The sequence below is a fragment of the Anopheles coluzzii genome, chromosome 2, assembly GCF_943734685.1.
Source record: "Anopheles coluzzii chromosome 2, AcolN3, whole genome shotgun sequence".
In the NCBI taxonomy this organism is placed as follows: domain Eukaryota; kingdom Metazoa; phylum Arthropoda; class Insecta; order Diptera; family Culicidae; genus Anopheles; species Anopheles coluzzii.
In genome coordinates this window covers 8,684,640-8,703,380 of record NC_064670.1, presented here as the reverse complement: position 1 = coordinate 8,703,380, position 18,741 = coordinate 8,684,640, and the positions used below count along the sequence as shown (strand labels likewise).

Sequence of the window (18,741 nt, the reverse complement as noted above, 5' to 3'; positions counted from 1 at the left end):
GACAGCCGCCACAGCAGTTGTGTCAAAACTCGATTTGGCTCGGCGGAGAAGGTTGGAGTAAAAAAATAAAAAGAAGCTCTCGGCTCTCCGGCGCACACACACACACACACTGCTTGCCCAGTTGTCCACTTTTTTGGTGTGTGATTTTTCGACAGACGATTGGCGCACTGAAAACGGCAAAATTGTACGCGAAAAATGGCTGATGCAGAGGTAAAAGCGATTCCGGCTCGTCCGTGCCGTCATGGCTTGCTGTGTCGGTTCGCGACAAGTCGAGATTTTCTCTCATCATTGTCGTGTTTTTTACTACCCCCTCGTCTCGATTTGCCGACGCGGCTGGCTGACTAAGTTTTTTTGTTCATCCCTTTTCTCCCCGCCTCCCGCCTTCCATAACAGCTTGCTAAGGCCCTGAAAGACTTGCCGAACCGAGTGCTGAACGTGCCCATCGAGGAGCGGCCGGAACTGTTCCAGAATGTGATTGCGGTGCTGCCAAATCCGGGTAAGTGACGGCTGGGGGGGAGTGACGTGTCGCGTACCGGTATGCCGTAATCGTGCGCCTGCTGCCGTCGCTCTGTTGTGATGGTGGTGTGTCCCTCTGCCAATTCTAACCTCAATTTCCCTTGTTTTTATCTCCGGTGATTCGACTGTGTACGTGTGTGTGTTGTGAAATTGTGCCGTTTTCTTGCAGGAATTAACGCCACCATCGTGCGGGGAATATGCAAAGTGATCGGCACGACACTCACCAAATACAAAGATCCGGAATCGCAGGCGCTGGTGCGGGACCTGCTGGTGGCGGTGCTGAAACAGCATCCCGACCTAGCGTACGAACACTTCAACGCCGTGCTGAAGGCGCTGCTGACGAAGGATCTGGCCAGTGCGCCACCGGTGAAGGGAGCGCAAGCGTCCGCCCTCGCGCTAGGATGGGCCAACCTGGTAGCCCTGCACGCGGACCACGAGACGGCCGTGGGGAAGAAGGAGTTCCCGAAGCTGCTTGACATTCAGGCCGGCCTGTACCAGCTGTCCCTGACGTCCGGCATGCAGAAGGTGTCGGACAAAGCGTACAGCTTCGTGCGTGATTTCTTCGCCAGCTGGGACGATGGTCTCGCCCAGCGCTATTTCGATCGGCTGCTCGCGACGGAACCGTCCAGCGGCGTGATTGTGATGCTGTGCACGATCGTGCGGTTCATGCGGGAGGAGCGAGGGGCGGAGGCGGCGGAATCGTTGCTGACCCAGCACAAGACCAAACTGTTGGACCATCTGGTGAAGGGTTTGATCACGGTGAAGACGAAACCGCACGCGAGCGATATCATCGCCTGCTCGCCACTGCTCAAAGCCATCACCAAGGACGAGCTGAAGACGGTGGTGGTGCCGGCGCTGCAGCGGTCGATGCTGCGGTCGGCTGAAGTCATCCTCCGTGCGGTCGGTGCAATCGTGAACGAACTCGAGCTGGACGTGAGCGATTACGCGCTCGATCTAGGCAAACCGTTGGTGCAGAATCTGGCCTCGAAGGAGGAAACGGTGCGCCAGGAAGCGGTCGAGTCGCTGAAGCAGGTCGCACTCAAGTGCGGCACTGCCGGTGCGATCGAGGCATTGCTCAAGGAAGTGTTTGCCGTGCTGAACGGGTCCGGGGGAAAGATTACGGTGGCCGAGCTGAGAATAAATCTGCTACAGGTTGGTGGAAATTATTTAAAAAAATGGCTCATTTCCAATGTCTAACTCTCTTTCGCTCACTCTCGATGATTCCAGGGTGCCGGTAATTTAAGCTACAACAAAATTCCACCCCAAAAGGTACAGTCCATCCTGCCCGCCGTTTGCGACCAGTTTTCCAAGGTGATCGAGGCGGAAATACAGGAGAAGGTCGTGTGCCACGCGCTGGAAATGTTTGGCCTGTGGACGGTGTACCATCGCGGAGACATTCCCAACAAAATCGTGCAACTGTTCCGGAAGGGTATGGAGGCGAAGGCACAGACGATCCGCACGAGCTACCTGCAGTGGTTCCTGTCCTGCCTGCACGATGGCAAGCTGCCGAGTGGGGCCGACTTTACCGCGACACTGTCGAAGATCGTGGAACGGGCGGCCCAAAGTCCGGCCCAGACGCCTGTCGTGTCGGAGGGTGTCGGTGCCGCCTGCATCCTGCTCCTAACGAACGGTAACGTGTGCGAGAAGCTGAAAGACTTTTGGAACATCGTGCTCGACACGGGCAAGTCACCGTTCCTCAGCGAACGGTTCCTCTCGACCACGAACGCGGAGACGCGCTGCTACGTGATGGTAATCTGCGAGCAGCTGCTCATCAAGCACCGGAGCGAGCTGAAGGGCGGCGAGAGCGCAATCGACCCGCTGATACGTGCGGCCACGATTTGCGCCATGTCAGCGCAGACCAAGGTGCGCCGGTACTGTCTTCCGCTGGTCACCAAGATCGTTAACAGCGAGCAGGGCGTACCGCTGGCGAAGTGTTTGCTGGCCGAGCTGACGCGCTACGCCGAGAGTAGCAAAATCCAGTGCGAAGGGGAACCGCTGGAGGAGGGCGTACCGCCCGCTCAAGCCCTGGTCGATGCCATCTACACTGTGTGCAATGTGGAGGGTGTGGCGAACCCGGACGCTCAATCGTTGGCGCTCGGGGCGTTGCTCTGCTCGCACCATCCGGCAGCCGTGTCCGTTAGGGGCGACCTCTGGGAAAGCATTCTTGAGCGGTACGGGCTGAATGGCAAGCAGTTTATCGCGCTCAATACGGCCCAAATCGAGGAGACGTTCTTCAGCGGGTACAAGGCGACGGCCATGTACGAGAACACGCTTGCGACGCTGTCGCGCATCAGCCCGGAGCAGATCCTGTCCGTGCTGGTGAAGAACGTGACGGAGCAGCTGAACAACTCGCGCATGTCGAACGTGACGGACGAGGAGTACTTTACCTACCTGACGCCGGACGGGGAGCTGTACGACAAGAGCGTCATACCGAGCGCGGACGAGCAGATCCAAACTGCGCATCTTAAGCGTGAAAACAAAGCGTACAGGTGAGAGTGGTGGTGGCGTGGTGTGCTTTTTCGTTTTGATCGTTGCTTACCTTTTCCATTACCCCCCCACTTTTTAGCTACAAAGAGCAGCTGGAAGAGCTGCAGCTGCGCCGCGAGCTGGAGGAGAAACGGCGCAAGGAAGGTACGTGGAAACCGCCGCAGCTAACGCCGAAGCAGAAGGAGGTGATCGACAAGCAGCGCGAGAAGGAAAACGCCATCAAGGCACGGCTAAAGGCGCTGCACGACACCATCACGACGCTGATCTCGCAGATTGAGGGCGCGGCCAAGGGTACGCCGAAGCAGCTGCCACTGTTCTTCCCCGCCCTGCTGCCCTCGGTGCTGCGCGTGTTTTCCTCGCCGCTCGCCGCACCGGCCATGGTGAAGCTGTACTTCCGCCTGAAGGACATCTGCTTCGGCGAGGAGCGGGCGGAGCTGGGCCGCGACATTGCGATCGCCACGATCCGGCTGAGCAAGCCGCACTGCGATCTGGAGGAGAGCTGGTGCACCGCCAACCTGGTCGAGCTGGTGAGCGACATACTGGTGGCGCTGTACGACGAAACGATCGACATGTACAACGTGCACCGGGAGGAGGAGGGCAGCAAGCGGTACCTGCTGGATGCGCCCGCCTTCAGCTACACGTTCGAGTTTCTCAAGCGCGCCCTCACGATGCCCGAAGCGAAGAAGGACGAAAGTTTGCTGATCAACGGCGTGCAGATCATCGCGTACCATGCGCAGCTGAAGGGCGACACGGTCGACGGGAAGGATCTGGCCGACGTGTACCATCCCGCGTACATGCCACGGTTGGAGATGGTGCGGCTGCTGCTGCGGCTCGTGCAACAGCACCGGGGGCGGGTGCAAACGCAGGCCGTCGCTGCACTGCTGGACGTGGCGGAGAGTTGCTCCGGTCGCGAGTACACTGCGCGGGCCGATCTGCGCGAGATCGATGCGCTGCTGGTAGCACTGCAGGAGGAGCTGGACGCGGTGCGGGACGTGTCGCTGCGCGCCCTTGCCATCATGATCGATGTGCTGCCCTCGATAGCGGACGATTACGAGTTTGGGCTGCGGTTAACGCGCCGCCTGTGGGTGGCGAAGCACGATCTGTCGCCGGACATTAAGCTGCTGGCGACGGGCATTTGGCAGGACGGCGGGTACGAGGTGCCGATCGTGATGGCGGACGAGCTGATGAAGGACATCATCCATCCGGAGCTGTGCGTGCAGAAGGCGGCGGCGGCCGCGCTGGTATCGATCCTGGTCGAGGACTCGTCCACGATCGAGGGTGTGGTGGAGCAGCTGCTCGAGATCTACCGGGAGAAGGTGGTCATGATACCGGCCAAGCTGGACCAGTTCGATCGCGAGATCGAGCCGGCCATTGATCCGTGGGGACCGCGGCGTGGTGTCGCCATTGCGCTGGGCAGCATTTCGCCCTTCCTTACGCCCGAGCTGGTGAAGAGCGTGATCCAGTTTATGGTGCGGTACGGTTTGCGCGATCGGCAGGAGATTGTGCACAAGGAGATGCTGGCCGCGTCGCTGGCGATCGTCGATCACCACGGCAAGGAGAACGTGACGTATCTGCTGCCCACGTTCGAGTACTTCCTGGACAAGGCGCCGAGCAAGGGCGCGTACGATAACATCCGCCAGGCGGTCGTGATTCTGATGGGTTCGCTCGCGCGCCACTTGGATCGCGAGGACGAACGCATCCAGCCCATCATCGATCGGTTGCTGGCGGCTCTGGAAACCCCTTCGCAGCAGGTGCAGGAAGCGGTGGCCAACTGTATCCCGCATCTGATACCGGCCGTGAAGGACCGGGCGCCGGAGATTGTGAAGAAGCTGCTGCAGCAGCTGGTCAAGTCGGAAAAGTACGGTGTGCGGCGCGGTGCCGCCTACGGCATTGCCGGCGTGGTGAAGGGGCTCGGCATTCTGTCGCTCAAGCAGCTGGATATTATGTCGAAGCTGACGCAGTACATCCAGGACAAGAAGAACTTCAAGTACCGGGAGGGTGCGCTTTTTGCGTTCGAGATGCTGTGCAGCACGCTCGGCCGACTGTTCGAGCCGTACATCGTGCACGTGCTGCCACATCTGCTGCAGTGCTTCGGTGACTCGTCGGTGTACGTGCGGCAGGCGGCGGACGAGTGTGCCAAAACGGTGATGGCCAAGCTGTCGGCGCACGGTGTGAAGCTGGTGCTGCCCTCGCTGCTGAACGCGCTCGATGAGGATTCGTGGCGCACGAAAACGGCGTCGGTCGAGCTGCTCGGTTCGATGGCGTTCTGTGCGCCGAAGCAGCTGTCCTCCTGCCTGCCCAGCATCGTGCCGAAGCTGATGGAGGTGCTGGGCGATTCGCACATCAAGGTGCAGGAAGCGGGCGCCAATGCGCTGCGCGTGATCGGTAGCGTGATCAAGAATCCCGAGATTCAAGCGATCGTTCCGGTGCTGCTGACGGCGCTGGAGGATCCGTCGAGCAAGACGTCCGCCTGTCTGCAGTCGCTGCTCGAGACGAAGTTCGTGCACTTCATCGATGCACCGTCGCTGGCCTTGATCATGCCGGTGGTGCAGCGCGCCTTCATGGACCGGTCGACAGAGACGCGCAAAATGGCGGCCCAGATCATCGGCAACATGTACTCGCTGACGGACCAGAAGGACCTGACGCCCTACCTGCCGAACATCATCCCGGGGCTGAAGACGTCGCTGCTCGACCCCGTGCCGGAGGTGCGCGGTGTGTCGGCCCGTGCGCTCGGCGCCATGGTGCGCGGCATGGGCGAATCTTCGTTCGAGGATCTGCTGCCGTGGCTGATGCAAACGCTCACGTCCGAGTCGAGCAGCGTGGACCGGTCCGGCGCGGCCCAGGGCCTGTCCGAGGTGGTCGGCGGGCTGGGCGTGGAGAAGCTGCACAAGCTGATGCCGGAAATTATTGCCACCGCCGAGCGGACGGACATTGCGCCGCACGTGAAGGACGGTTACATCATGATGTTCATCTACATGCCATCGGCGTTCCCGAACGACTTCACGCCGTACATTGGGCAGATCATCAACCCGATCCTGAAGGCGCTGGCCGACGAGAACGAGTACGTGCGCGACACGGCCCTGAAGGCGGGCCAGCGCATCGTGAACCTGTACGCCGAGTCGGCCATCACGCTGCTGCTGCCCGAGCTGGAGAAGGGCCTGTTCGATGACAACTGGCGCATCCGGTACAGCTCGGTGCAGCTGCTGGGCGATCTGCTGTACAAGATTTCGGGCGTGTCGGGCAAGATGACCACGCAGACGGCGTCCGAGGACGACAATTTCGGCACGGAGCAGAGCCACAAAGCGATCATCCGCAGCTTGGGCGCCGACCGGCGCAACCGCGTGCTGGCCGGGCTGTACATGGGCCGCAGCGACGTGTCGCTGATGGTGCGCCAGGCCGCGCTGCACGTGTGGAAGGTGGTCGTGACGAACACGCCGCGCACGTTGCGCGAAATCCTGCCCACGCTCTTCTCGCTGCTGCTGGGCTGTTTGGCCAGCACGAGCTACGACAAGCGGCAGGTGGCCGCCCGCACGCTGGGTGATTTGGTGCGCAAGCTGGGCGAGCGCGTACTGCCGGAGATTATTCCGATACTGGAGCGGGGGCTCAGCTCGGACCAGGCCGACCAGCGGCAGGGCGTCTGCATTGGGCTGTCCGAGATAATGGCTTCGACGTCGCGCGACATGGTGCTTACGTTCGTGAACAGTCTGGTGCCGACGGTGCGCAAAGCGCTGGCCGATCCACTGCCCGAAGTGCGACACGCCGCGGCAAAGACGTTCGATTCGCTGCACACGACGGTCGGTGCCCGGGCGCTAGAGGACATCCTTCCCTCGATGCTGGAAAGCCTGGGCGATCCCGATCCGGACGTAGCCGAATGGACGCTGGACGGGTTGCGGCAGGTAATGGCGATTAAATCGCGCGTGGTACTGCCGTACCTCATTCCCCAGCTAACGGCCAAGCCGGTCAACACGAAAGCCCTCTCGATACTGGCGTCCGTCGCCGGGGAAGCGCTCACCAAGTATCTGCCCAAGATACTGCCCGCCCTGCTCGCTGCCCTGGCCGGTGCACAGGGCACACCGGAGGAGGTGCAGGAGCTCGAGTACTGCCAGGCGGTCATCCTCTCGGTCAGCGATGAGGTGGGCATCCGCACGATCATGGACACGGTGATGGAGTCGACTAAGTCGGAAACGCCCGAAACGCGCCGTGCCGCCGCCACGCTGCTGTGCGCGTTCTGTACCCACTCCCCCGGCGATTACTCGCAATACGTGCCGCAGCTGCTGCGTGGCCTGCTCTGGCTGCTGGCCGACAGCGATCGCGACGTGCTGCAACCGTCGTGGGACGCGCTGAACGCGGTCACAAAGACGCTGGACTCGGCGCAACAGATCGCACACGTGACGGACGTGCGGCAGGCGGTAAAGTTTGCCAGCAGCGACCTGCCGAAGGGTGGCGAACTGCCCGGCTTCTGTCTGCCGAAGGGCATCACACCCCTGCTGCCCGTGTTCCGCGAAGCCATACTGAACGGGCTGCCCGAGGAGAAGGAAAATGCGGCCCAAGGGTTGGGCGAGGTGATTAAGCTAACCTCGCCGGCCTCGCTGCAACCGTCGGTCGTGCACATCACCGGGCCGCTCATCCGCATCCTGGGCGATCGGTTCAATGCGGGCGTGAAGGCGGCCGTCCTCGAAACGCTCGCCATCCTGCTGCACAAGGTGGGCATCATGCTGAAGCAGTTCCTGCCCCAGCTGCAGACCACCTTCCTGAAGGCACTGCATGACCCCGCTCGCCTCGTGCGCATCAAGGCGGGCCATGCGCTGGCCGAGCTGATCGTCATCCACACGCGGCCCGATCCACTGTTTGTCGAAATGCACAACGGCATCAAAAATGCGGACGATTCGGCGGTGCGCGAGACGATGCTGCAGGCGCTCCGCGGCATTGTGACACCGGCCGGCGACAAGATGACGGAACCGTTGCGCAAACAGATCTACACCACGCTGGCTGGGATGCTGGACTACACGGAGGACGTTAGTCGGGCGGCGGCAGCCGGTTGTTTCGGTGCGCTGTGCCGCTGGCTAACGCCCGACCAGGTGGACGACGCCCTAACGAACCATCTGCTGAACGAGGACTATGGGGATGATGCAACGCTGCGGCACGGCCGCACGGCGGCCCTGTTTGTCGCGCTGAAGGAATACCCGGCCGCCATCGTGCTGCCGAAGTACGAGACGAAAATCTGCAAAGTCATCACGGGGGCGCTCGTGTCGGACAAGATACCGGTCGCGATGAACGGGGTGCGGGCCGGTGGCTATCTGCTGCAGTACGGCATGGCGGACGACGGGGCCAAGCTGTGCACCGCCCTCATCGCCCCGTTCGTCAAGTCGATGAACCACAGCAGCAACGAGGTGAAGCAGCTGCTGGCCAAAACCTGCACCTATCTGGCGCGCGTCGTGCCGGCGGAACGGATCGCGCCCGAGTATCTGAAGCTCGCCATTCCGATGCTGGTCAACGGAACGAAGGAAAAGAATGGGTACGTGCGCTCGAACTCGGAGATTGCGCTGGTGCACGTGCTGCGGCTGCGGGATGGGGAGGACTTCCATCAGCGCTGCCTGACGCTGCTCGAGCCGGGCGCACGGGAATCGCTCAGCGAGGTGGTCAGCAAGGTGCTGCGCAAGGTGGCAATGCAGGCCGCCGGCAAGGAGGAGGAGCTGGACGATACCATTCTCACGTGATCAGCGTTCGGGCGTGGCAAAGGGAAAGGCGCAATCAATCCGGAAGGCGGCAACATGGGGTGGCATAAAACACAACGACGAGGAGGAGGAAGAGGAGGAGGAGGAGGACGATGGTGGTGGCTGCTGTCACGTTTGAAGCAGGCCCACCAGTCGCTAGTATCCATTTTAGGTAGCCCCACCACCATCCACAGCCATCGTCATACTATTCGTTTTGTATTATCGCAAACAGTACGTACCATTGCAACTATTACCAGTACTATTGCTATTCAAACTGTCGTACAATATCAGCCCCGGAGAATAAACTACATACAAGCGTACCTACCGGTTTATTAGGAGGATGTGGCAATTACCGAAGGTTCATGGTGACACAATTTCATTTCAAATGTTGTTGTTTGTTCCCCCCACCGGAAGATAGATTAAACAACGGTTAAACATTATGTACTCAGTTTTATTATTTGTATCACTAAAACTATCAGTTGTCCACTGTTTTTGTTTTAAACATTGAATGTATCACTACCCTCTGTGGCCTGTTCCTATAGCCAACCAGTCTCTTGTTGCTGTTCCATTTGCGTTCATACTAGTTTTGTCTTTCTGATAAACACAACCACAATGATGCTGCTAACACACATGCTAACGATAACGATCAACATTACGCGCGTTTGAAGATTGAAGAGCCGTTTTTTCTGTATTTAAAACTCCGGCGGAAAGTATCCAATTGATCAACAGTAGAGAGACGCGCTTTTTTGTTTTAGAAAATAACAATTTATCGAAATATTGCAACGAAAATTCCGTACTACGAAACAATGTACATACACACACATATACAGAGGCGGAAACAGTTCCAAAGAAAACAACGAAGTAACAACAATCAAAAACAGAAAAAAACAGTTACAGGAAATCTTAGATTAAGCTCGTAAAAATCACAATCTCATTGTTAACGGCTGGGCCGCGCATTTGCTGGTGTGTCGAACCCCCGCCGTGGGGTGTTGCGGGTTGAAACCCCCCTTCCCCAATTTAGACAGGAGCCACCCAACCACCGAACCGTCGTTCTAGCTCTTTGGCTACCGCAAAGATAAGATGATCCTGTCCGGGGGCAGCGACAATCTGGAAGAGCAAATGCAAATTCAATTCACCATCGCCACAAGACAACACGTGTGCCGTCTCCCCCCGTCCCCCCTTACCTGTACGCCGATCGGGAGCTTCTCGCGATCGAACCCGACCATGCAGGAGGCGGCCGGCAGCCCGACGGTGTTGAACACCATCATGTACGTCGTGTCGACCAGCTTGTGAAAGATGCGATAGTGCCGGTGGGCCGTGTTCGGAAAGCCGGGATAGATGAACACCCCGTCCGTGCCGAGCAGATCGATAAAGTCCTTGCGCAGCTTCTCCGTCTGCGCATCGAGAAAGTCGAGCCGGGACTGGGGTATGTAGTTGTTCACGATGTGCTGCATCGGGCCGATCATGACGGAGGGCAGATCGGACTTCGACATACCGAGCAGATACTTGAACACCTCGCGCTTCATCGTCGTGTCCGGTTTGCCGTTCGCCTGCGGGCTGTAGATCGTTTCCACGTTCTTCATGCGCAGCATCTTGCACACCGAAATGTCCAGCGTCCAGCGCAGCCGCTTGAGGTTGACGCGCTGTGCGTTCAGGTGTGCCGCCACGTCCCGGATCGCCTGCACGATGTCGGCATCGATCGGGCGCGTCAAACCGGACGGTCCATCGTTCTCCATGTAGTAGCATTTGAGCGCCCCGATCGGTACCGGTTTGTGCAGCGTGACGGGCGTACCTTCCGGATCGCGCATCGCTTCCAGCAGGAGCGGCAAATCCTCCGCATACCGGCACATGGCGCCCGGCGTGAAGAAGCTGCCCCAGTTCTCATCGTCACAGGACGGATGGTGCCCGTACGGTGACACCACGTACGGTGAGGGTTTGTGCCCAAACACGCCGGTAAACATGGCTGGTAGGCGCGAAGAGCCGGCTATATCGGTCGTAACGCCGAGCAGCGATCCGGCCGCCGCAATCAGTGCGGCCTCACCGCCGGACGATCCGCCCGCAGTACGCTGCAGGTTGTACGGGTTGCGCGTTAGCCCCGTGCACTGGTTGTACGTTTCCCAGCACAGGCACAGTTCGGGCGTGTTGCTTACGAGCAGCACAATGCCACCGGCCCGCTTAATCTGGTGCACGACGGGCGCGTCACTTAGTGCGACCTTCTTTTCGCGCAGCTTTCGACCGGCCGTGTTGCTCATGCCCTCGACGGCTAAGCTTTCCTTGATCGAAACCGGCAGTCCGAGCAGGGGTTTGGTGCGAGCTAACTCTTCCGCGGGTCCGAGCGTACCCTTCGCCAGCTGACGGTCGACTTCCTGTGCCTCTTCCAGTGCGGCTTCGAAACGATCCTCGACGATGGCGTTTAGCAGCGGGTTGACCTGCTGGCACCGCTGGATGTACGCACGGACCACGTCCTCGCTGCGTATCTCGCGCTTGCGGATGCGCTCGGCAAGCACGGTGGCCGACAGGAGCAGCAGCGGATCTTCGATTGGTGGGAGCTTGCGGCGCTCTATCCGACCGCTAACGCACTGCGAGTAGGGCATGACGAACCAGCTAAACACGCACATGGCTGCACGGAGCAGCCTGCGTATAGCGTAACTCATCTGTCTGTGGAAGCGAGAGGAGGATAACGATTAAAGGAGCGGCAAAGGAACCCGTGGGGATGGGTCAAACATTAACAAAGGCTGGATATGATGGAGGTCGTAGGAATTTCGGTTTTGTGAATTCCAAGCTTCTCCCAAAGCGTTCATGAAGAGTTCAAGAAATTTCCAAAGGGGCGGCATCAGCAGTGTTAGTCATGTGGGAATTAGTGCCTTATTGAAGACTTTAAAATCTCATTAAGTTCGTCTGTCCTCCAGTGTAGTTTATCTCCAGCAATTCACCTTAATCTCCATTATCAGGTACCACTTCACAGTCTATAATTGTCCCTTTCGCCAGCATTTAATGGGTTTAACGATCTAATAATACACTCCACATAAAATTCTACCCAAGTAAACGATTGGTGAGCTGCTACGAATGGAATTTTCTATTGCATCCTATCAATACCTTCGAGGACCACCCTCGTCGGTCACACGTGATAAACATCCGTGGAACGATTGAAGAGCGTACGTAAAGTACGACACTTCAATGAGGATATGTTGAGCCTTGTCTTGAGTTCGGGCATCCGCACGGGTTAACACCATGTGCTGTTTATGACCGGACATTTGAAAATGACCTTCAATTAGCTCTCCGTCTATAAACAGAAGGTAGTGCAAGGTAAGCTGCACAAGAATTCCGCAGCGAATACCGGTCAAAGGGTGTAGCTTATTCCAGCAGCTACTGGATATGCCGGACAGCTTACAAACTCTCAAGATGTTGGAATTATAAACTTGGGGGGACATTCGGTCCAAAAGTTGCACTTAATGCTCAAGAACCATTGAAGCCATTCTTTATAATTCACACGATCACACACTATAACACACGCTTTATCTGGGTCTGGGTGTATTTTCCATAACCCTTTACTCAACCCCCTCATCTGTCTGTTTGTGGGAGGGACCAAAGTGCGCATGTAGTGCAATAAATCATGGTTTTATTGATTTGCAAACAACCGTGACGACGACGACGACTATGTGGACGTCCAATGTAACCTTGAGCCACCGGCGATACAAGTTGGATAATTGAAGAGCATACAGAAAATCCAATACGAAGCACATATACACAAAAAAAAAAAACAAAAACCCATGACATTGAAGTGCATTATTGTTTTACAGAAAGGTACTTGAATCTTTCGCCGTCGCGGACGTACAACCACACAAAGCGCGTCGTCACTATCAGACCGCGATGCAGAGAATAGGCCCCAATTGATGGGGCAAATCACAAGCACACAAGCGAAAGAATGGAGATGATGAAAACCAAGAAAAAAATGAACACTAACACACAAACTCGATCTTTAACGTTGTTGTTAGGAGTTTTTGCGGTTCGTGATCGATATTAAGATCAGCTAAAGCTTGCCCGATTCTGCCACTCTGCCAGCGCGATCACGATGCGGGCTGATAATGTAGGGAGAACAACAAACCGAAGTAGCACGCAACGCAGAGGAGTGGGAACCAGAAACACATAAGCACAAATGCGCATCATTGTTATGGAGATCACTGCCCTGCTTTCATATAGGAAACGGTCCAGAGAGAGAGAGAGAAAGAAGGCAAAAAACCTGTTACGATTCGTACGCCGATTACACAGTATCGTTAGATTTTTAGACTTTTGTTTGTAGCACAAACACATTCGCACACTTTTATCTGCCCAAAATACCTTTTTTTCTACTCCTTATAGGTACACTGATTAGATCGAGATTTCGAACACAGTCACTGCAAATTAACCGGGCACCACCGCCGGAAGCACCACCTTCTTGGAGAAAGTGGCCACCTGTGCTGGAATGTGGAACTTCTTCGTATGCGAACACTGAACCAAGCACGCACGCACGCCCGCCACGTCAATTACATTGCGAGCAATTCGCGTCTGTAGCAACTGAAGCCAGACGAAGATCAACGCACGCGCGCCCCTGTGTGTAGAGCTCCAGTGGGGTTTAAGCAGACTGACCGATCGCGATGCCGTTACAGCAGGTTTCGTAACTGCTACGAACGATGGCGAGTTACAGCAGTTGAAGCCGAACGATCGTGCCGTGTTCGGTGTTGGTGGTTGTGTTGAAGCGTCATCGGAGATCATCATCACCGCGTACGCTGCTCCACGTGCTCGCAGCTCTCCCCACAACTGGGTGTGCCGAGGACGATATGCCTGGGAGTGGGGCGTTGCGTTAAGGCTTGGCTGGAAGATTACAAGTTTTGGGTGCTCAGTAAAGAGGAAAGCTCGGCTTGTTAAGATTGCTTGCATGGAGCTACAGCGAGGACAGCGAACGGGAGAGATAGAGAGAGAGATCGCGAGAGGATCGTTGGCCGTTTGGAGAGTTACTCGGTGGAGCTCAACCTGCTCCGCGCGGGTGCATCACACGATAACTCTTCCTTGGCAAACTCCTCTTCCTTCAGATCTTCAAGGTCTTTCAAGAGCTTCGATAAGACGGGATAAAAAATCCTAACAATCCGACAGAAACCATTAGTCTAAATGTGTAGTTTGAAGATGTAGTGGTAACGACATGACATCAGAAAAAAGTATATATTATACCGAAACGGTACCGTGTAGCAGGAGTTTGGACGAAGAAAAATGACACCGGACATGAAAAAATATCCATTACAGCGGTTAACACACCGATAAAAACACGCACGTTGAAATGGATCATCGCACAGCGGCAGTTGGTAATGTAATAAACACTCGTCTTTCCAGCATCCAGTATCCCCACCAGGCGAGTGTGATACCTAATGTGCATTTAATAGCAGCTTTTTGGATATGGAGCGTGTGTAAAACAATACCCCCCTCGCCAAACACAATGGAAAAGGGTTACACACAGCATCATCACAGGATCAGACTCACAGGCCTCACCGCCAGTCTCGAATATCTCACGAATTTTGGTTCGGTCGGAAACCACATTACGACAGCCGCAAGCTGTTGCTGAGCCATTGAAAAGCTAAACAATTTAAGAGCTACTGTTACGGAAAGGGAAGATTAATTAATGCACTTCGCTAAAATCAGTCCCAAATTCCCTACCCCTCTGTTGCCAACACAGAAGAATGCAGAAGTCACCTAATGGCTAATGGGGTGCCACATGCTCTCAACCCGTCGCTTCGGAGAGGGTGATCGTAGAGTTTATCTAATGACAGGCAAATTAATGGTGCTGATATGCCTAGCCGTAGCCACCAGCTGATAGATTTGTAGCCTCCAAGCAAACAGCTAAGAGCGCAGGTGATTTAAAATGAATTAGTCAGGTGGAGGACCCGGAGAAGAAATGAGGAGGGGGATATGCGATGGGAAGTGGGAATCGCCGTCCCCTCGGATTGTTTTAAGCTGCTTAATGATCAGTCGTGAGGTCACGAGAAAACGGTTCGATTGAATTCTCAAGTGTTGATGAGCCCTGCCGCGGGTCACAGCAGGGAGTAGGACATTTGAGGTCAGTTACCAATACACGATAGTGACCACTGCGTAGGACTGTTCGACCATTCCCTACCTCAGCCCACGTTACGTCGATCACAGAGTAATATGATCTTTGTTTGATCTCAAGGCAAGATATGTTGTAACGAGATGTAGCGCAAAAGCTTGCTAGTCCACAAACGACCCACAAAGTTCGACGACATCGAAACTGGCGAAACTAACGTCTGATTGATAATCGTCTGTCGCATTTTGTTTCAGGTTTCACTTTTGAACCTTTCTCTCTCTCTTTCGATCAGCTAAAATCGTTCACTTGGGTAGGGTATCCCTTTGGGTGGCCCTTTCCAGGCGCACACACTCGTCGATCGTTGATCATAATGAGGGTGGTGGTTTGGCGGCAAGAGTGAACGTCCTTGGCAGACCGGCCGGTTGACCTGGCCGGCTGAACGTTGTTGTACCTTGCGTGTTTCATAACTGCACGCCGATTCATGCAATTTTCCAAAACGCTCGCTGGCGATGGAGTGGCTGGCACTGAAGGGAACTTGCCAAAGTGCGAATGGCGACAACAGCAAGAGACAGAAGGGAAGAGATCTTTTACGTCAGAGTTGCTGGTAAACAGAGCTAGCAGCCATATCCTATTTGTTCCTCGCAAGTGTACAAGTGTGCCCTCGTGCGTCTGTTTGATCGTGTCACGACCACAAACATAAACTGTCCTCTCCCCCCCACCCCCCTTCGAGTGCGATGGTGACAAGGTCACAAGGCCCACAAGCCCTCAGTCGACCTGGGGCACCCCTTATGCAACGGGGAAAAGGTGTGTGAGATGTGCATGTGATAGCTGCCTATCGTGTGACGGTGGGCTGAAACAATATGAGCTAATGTTTGTTACGAACAAGTTCGCGTCGATCGTTCGATAATTGCGGAGAGATGTTTGTTAACGAGAGGTGATTGGACAAACACACGTGGAGGTTTTAATTTTCAAGACATCTTCCAAAGTACATATACGCGGTTATGATCATAATAACTTTGTTCAATCGTTTCGTACGTTGGTTAGTAAACAAAAGATAAGAGTTAATTTAACCCAGACCCAACGGATTAGTAATCGCACGATCAACAACCAACAAACGAAACATTATCATGCTGATAAGCGACATATTATCGAACCAGTTACACCATATTGGGGAGGTTGGTGGACCATTTTCTACGCACTTGGCCGCACTATGGTTCATCGGAGGACTATCGGTAACCTTCCTGCCAGTGATACCAATCGCACGCCTCCAGCTGCATGCTGAGATGAACATATAATTTGTGTTTGATCGCAGCATCGCCATGCATAAATGCATAAATATGCAGATGGTTTGAATTTTTATATTTACATATTTTTAAAGCTCTAAATGTCCCTTCTGAAAAACATATAAAAAGCAGGTTACAAAGCTAAAATGTCCTTCAAATGCCAACCGGCTACCGCCAAGCCTGCAGCAAAACGATGTGTGTCAAATGCTGCTCTACCGACAGGCTCGTCAATTCCAAGAACCGTGTGCCGTTTATATGTGGTTTGTAAGATAAATTACTTAATTTGTACCGGGCACTTGCGTACGGCTGTTACCACCACCATTGACAACATCTTTAGCGGCCGGAAATGCAATCTCTCGTGCGTTTGACAAAAGGAACCATGCCACTTTATCACCCCATCGTGTAGCACATTATTTGATGAGCATTTTGTTGACGAGTTAGCTCACGTGCCCGTATGCCGCCGAGGAGGTGTGAAGCAGTCCGGTCAACAATCAAAATTGCTTTGTTAGGTTATTTACACTTGTGGGGCGCTTGTGCGCTTTGCTTATCCGCAGGAAAGGGGAACCACGTTTGTTGCTGTTGCGTTCTTTGCATTTCTACGCAACGAACGTGCGCTGTATGTGTGTATAAGAAATGCATTATGCATTTCTTATTGCTACGCTGTGCTAGAACTATTCTACTAAAATACACACAGCCAGTATTCGATGCAATAACACACACACACAGCCAAACATTATCGTAGTTAGTTAAATGCGTTCATCGTGCATTTGAATTATTGGTTCAGTGCTGAAATGCTGCCTGCAAAGCGTATGCATCACAGCAACCGAAGTTCAGCACCGAAACTGACCTATCTTTCCGTTTTCCTTCCCTTTCTTCTCGTACCCTTCCCTCTTTGTTTCAATGTTTGCGTACATGCGATCGATAGCAAAAACCAAAGCTGTTGACCGAATTTATGTACCATCGTCGAAAATTCGTTTTTGCTGTGGATGTGGTCGCTTTTTTCCTATAGGGGTTATAGCCATAATTTGTTTATTTTTGAGGTTGAGTCCTCTCCTCCCCATCCTAGCTTTATACATACACACTGTTCGCATTGGGAGTTCGGTGCCTCGGTATACTTGGATCGATATTTCTAATTCATGACAATCACACGAAAATTACATTCCACTGTTTTTTTTGGCAAGGGAAGCCCGGATTGGCGCAATGGTTTATCATCGTGGCAGGCCATACACACTTATTAGTTTCGATACAGTTTCCTATAGCCCTATGTTGGCGTATGAGAGAGAGAGAGAGAGAAGGTGAATGATATCAATTTTCGATTAGACACCAACGATCCGGGGAGACGACGATTGCTGTCGTGTGTCGTCTTTGGATGTGTTTTTATGTACGCAAGCTCACACAGACGCACGTATGTCTTGCGAAACAATAGCAAAACCGGCGGTTCACTTTCACCTCCTTTTTCTGTACTGAGCAGCTGATTCGCCACCGTCGGGTGCTTTTTACGGGGGTTTGGGTTCGGTCCGCAATCATACCCTTACACACCGCGGACACGGTTATTTATGCTGAAGAGGTGGCCCACAACGAAACGCCGATTGAGGTTGGTTTAAAGCTCTGCTGGGGGTTGGACAGCGAAAAAAAAATTGGGTTTTCCACGGCACGGTTCATGAGTTTTGCCGTTGACTTTTCATCTGAGATGGAAAGGCACACACCAACGAAAAAACACGGCTTTTAACATGACGGCGACGCGCAACTGCACTGTCTTGGAAAGCACGAAACACGAAGATGCACAAGAATTGAACACAAAAGCAGCACACACACACACACACACACAGAACAACTTACTGGTTGCATTCTCGGACCACCTTACGGTAGCACTTGGCGTAGATGAGCCGCAGAAACTCGACCAGCGCTTTCAGCGGCGAACTCATTATTGGGGATGATTCCGGCTTGAATTGCATTGTCACACTGGCGTATGCTTCCTGCGGTCGCTTCGTGCGGGATGGAAATGCACATTTAATACTGTCTGCTCCCAACCGCGCTGTTCCCGGAGCCTTGCTTCCTGTGGAGGACCTGACGACGATGCGCGCAAACAGAAACGAGTCTAATAGCCAAATGCGGCTGTGGGACTGTTGTTTTGTTGCAGAGAAGCGTACTCACGAAGTTGCAGGTCGGTCGGACCGAACAGCCCGAAGCTGACGTTAGCGCGCGCCGTCTCTACCTGGTGGTGCGAACGAGAAAGCGGGAATCGCGGGGCGCACCCTGTCCCTGGTGCGGACACGTTTCACCCCCTGAGAGAGCAGATGCGTGCTGAATAACCTCCTAACGCCATCGGTGCGGTACTTTGTGTGAGTGAGAGTGAGAAAAAGGTGTGGAACGATAGAAAGCCTCCGATCGCAGCGAGCTCTGGGTTAGGGGTGTCAAACTCTTGCTTTCCGGTGTTGCGTTACAAAAGCTTTTAAATAATGAATTTGTTTAGTTTTACTTACAGAGAAAATGTGTTTTACTTACTCGTTTTTGATCTCTAATATTCAAAGAAATGAGCGAGTTTGTCTTAAAAACAATTGCATGCTATAAAGGATAAGATATTATAATTATTTATTTTACCTAAAAAACTCCATCTTTGCTTTAGATCCATATGAAACTTGAACTACACCGAGCGTTCTGTGGAGGAATC

At 54.4% G+C, this 18,741-nt stretch overlaps 2 protein-coding genes across 3 annotated transcripts; one reads left to right on the top strand and one right to left on the bottom strand.

Moving 5' to 3' along the window:
• The first annotated feature begins 76 nt into the window (after positions 1 to 76).
• LOC120953162 (eIF-2-alpha kinase activator GCN1) lies at positions 77 to 9,037 on the top strand. Its single transcript, XM_040372882.2, has 5 exons — positions 77 to 210; positions 394 to 496; positions 686 to 1,668; positions 1,744 to 3,005; positions 3,083 to 9,037. Exons 1-5 carry the CDS (start codon positions 196 to 198, stop codon positions 8,718 to 8,720), a joined length of 8,001 nt encoding a protein of 2,666 aa, XP_040228816.2. The 5' UTR covers positions 77 to 195; the 3' UTR covers positions 8,721 to 9,037.
• Positions 9,038 to 9,147: 110 nt separating this feature from the next.
• Positions 9,148 to 18,200, bottom strand: LOC120953163 (fatty-acid amide hydrolase 2-B). Of its 2 annotated transcripts, none has more exons than XM_040372883.2 (3): positions 17,910 to 18,200; positions 9,902 to 11,375; positions 9,148 to 9,824 (listed from the first exon to the last, which is right to left on the bottom strand). In XM_040372883.2, exons 1-3 carry the CDS (start codon positions 18,023 to 18,025, stop codon positions 9,735 to 9,737), a joined length of 1,680 nt encoding a protein of 559 aa, XP_040228817.1. In that variant the 5' UTR covers positions 18,026 to 18,200; the 3' UTR covers positions 9,148 to 9,734. The 2 variants fall into 2 exon arrangements, with proteins under 2 accessions (XP_040228817.1, XP_049461535.1); XM_049605578.1 differs by lacking the exon at positions 17,910 to 18,200 and adding an exon at positions 13,056 to 14,160.
• Positions 18,201 to 18,741: the final 541 nt, after the last annotated feature.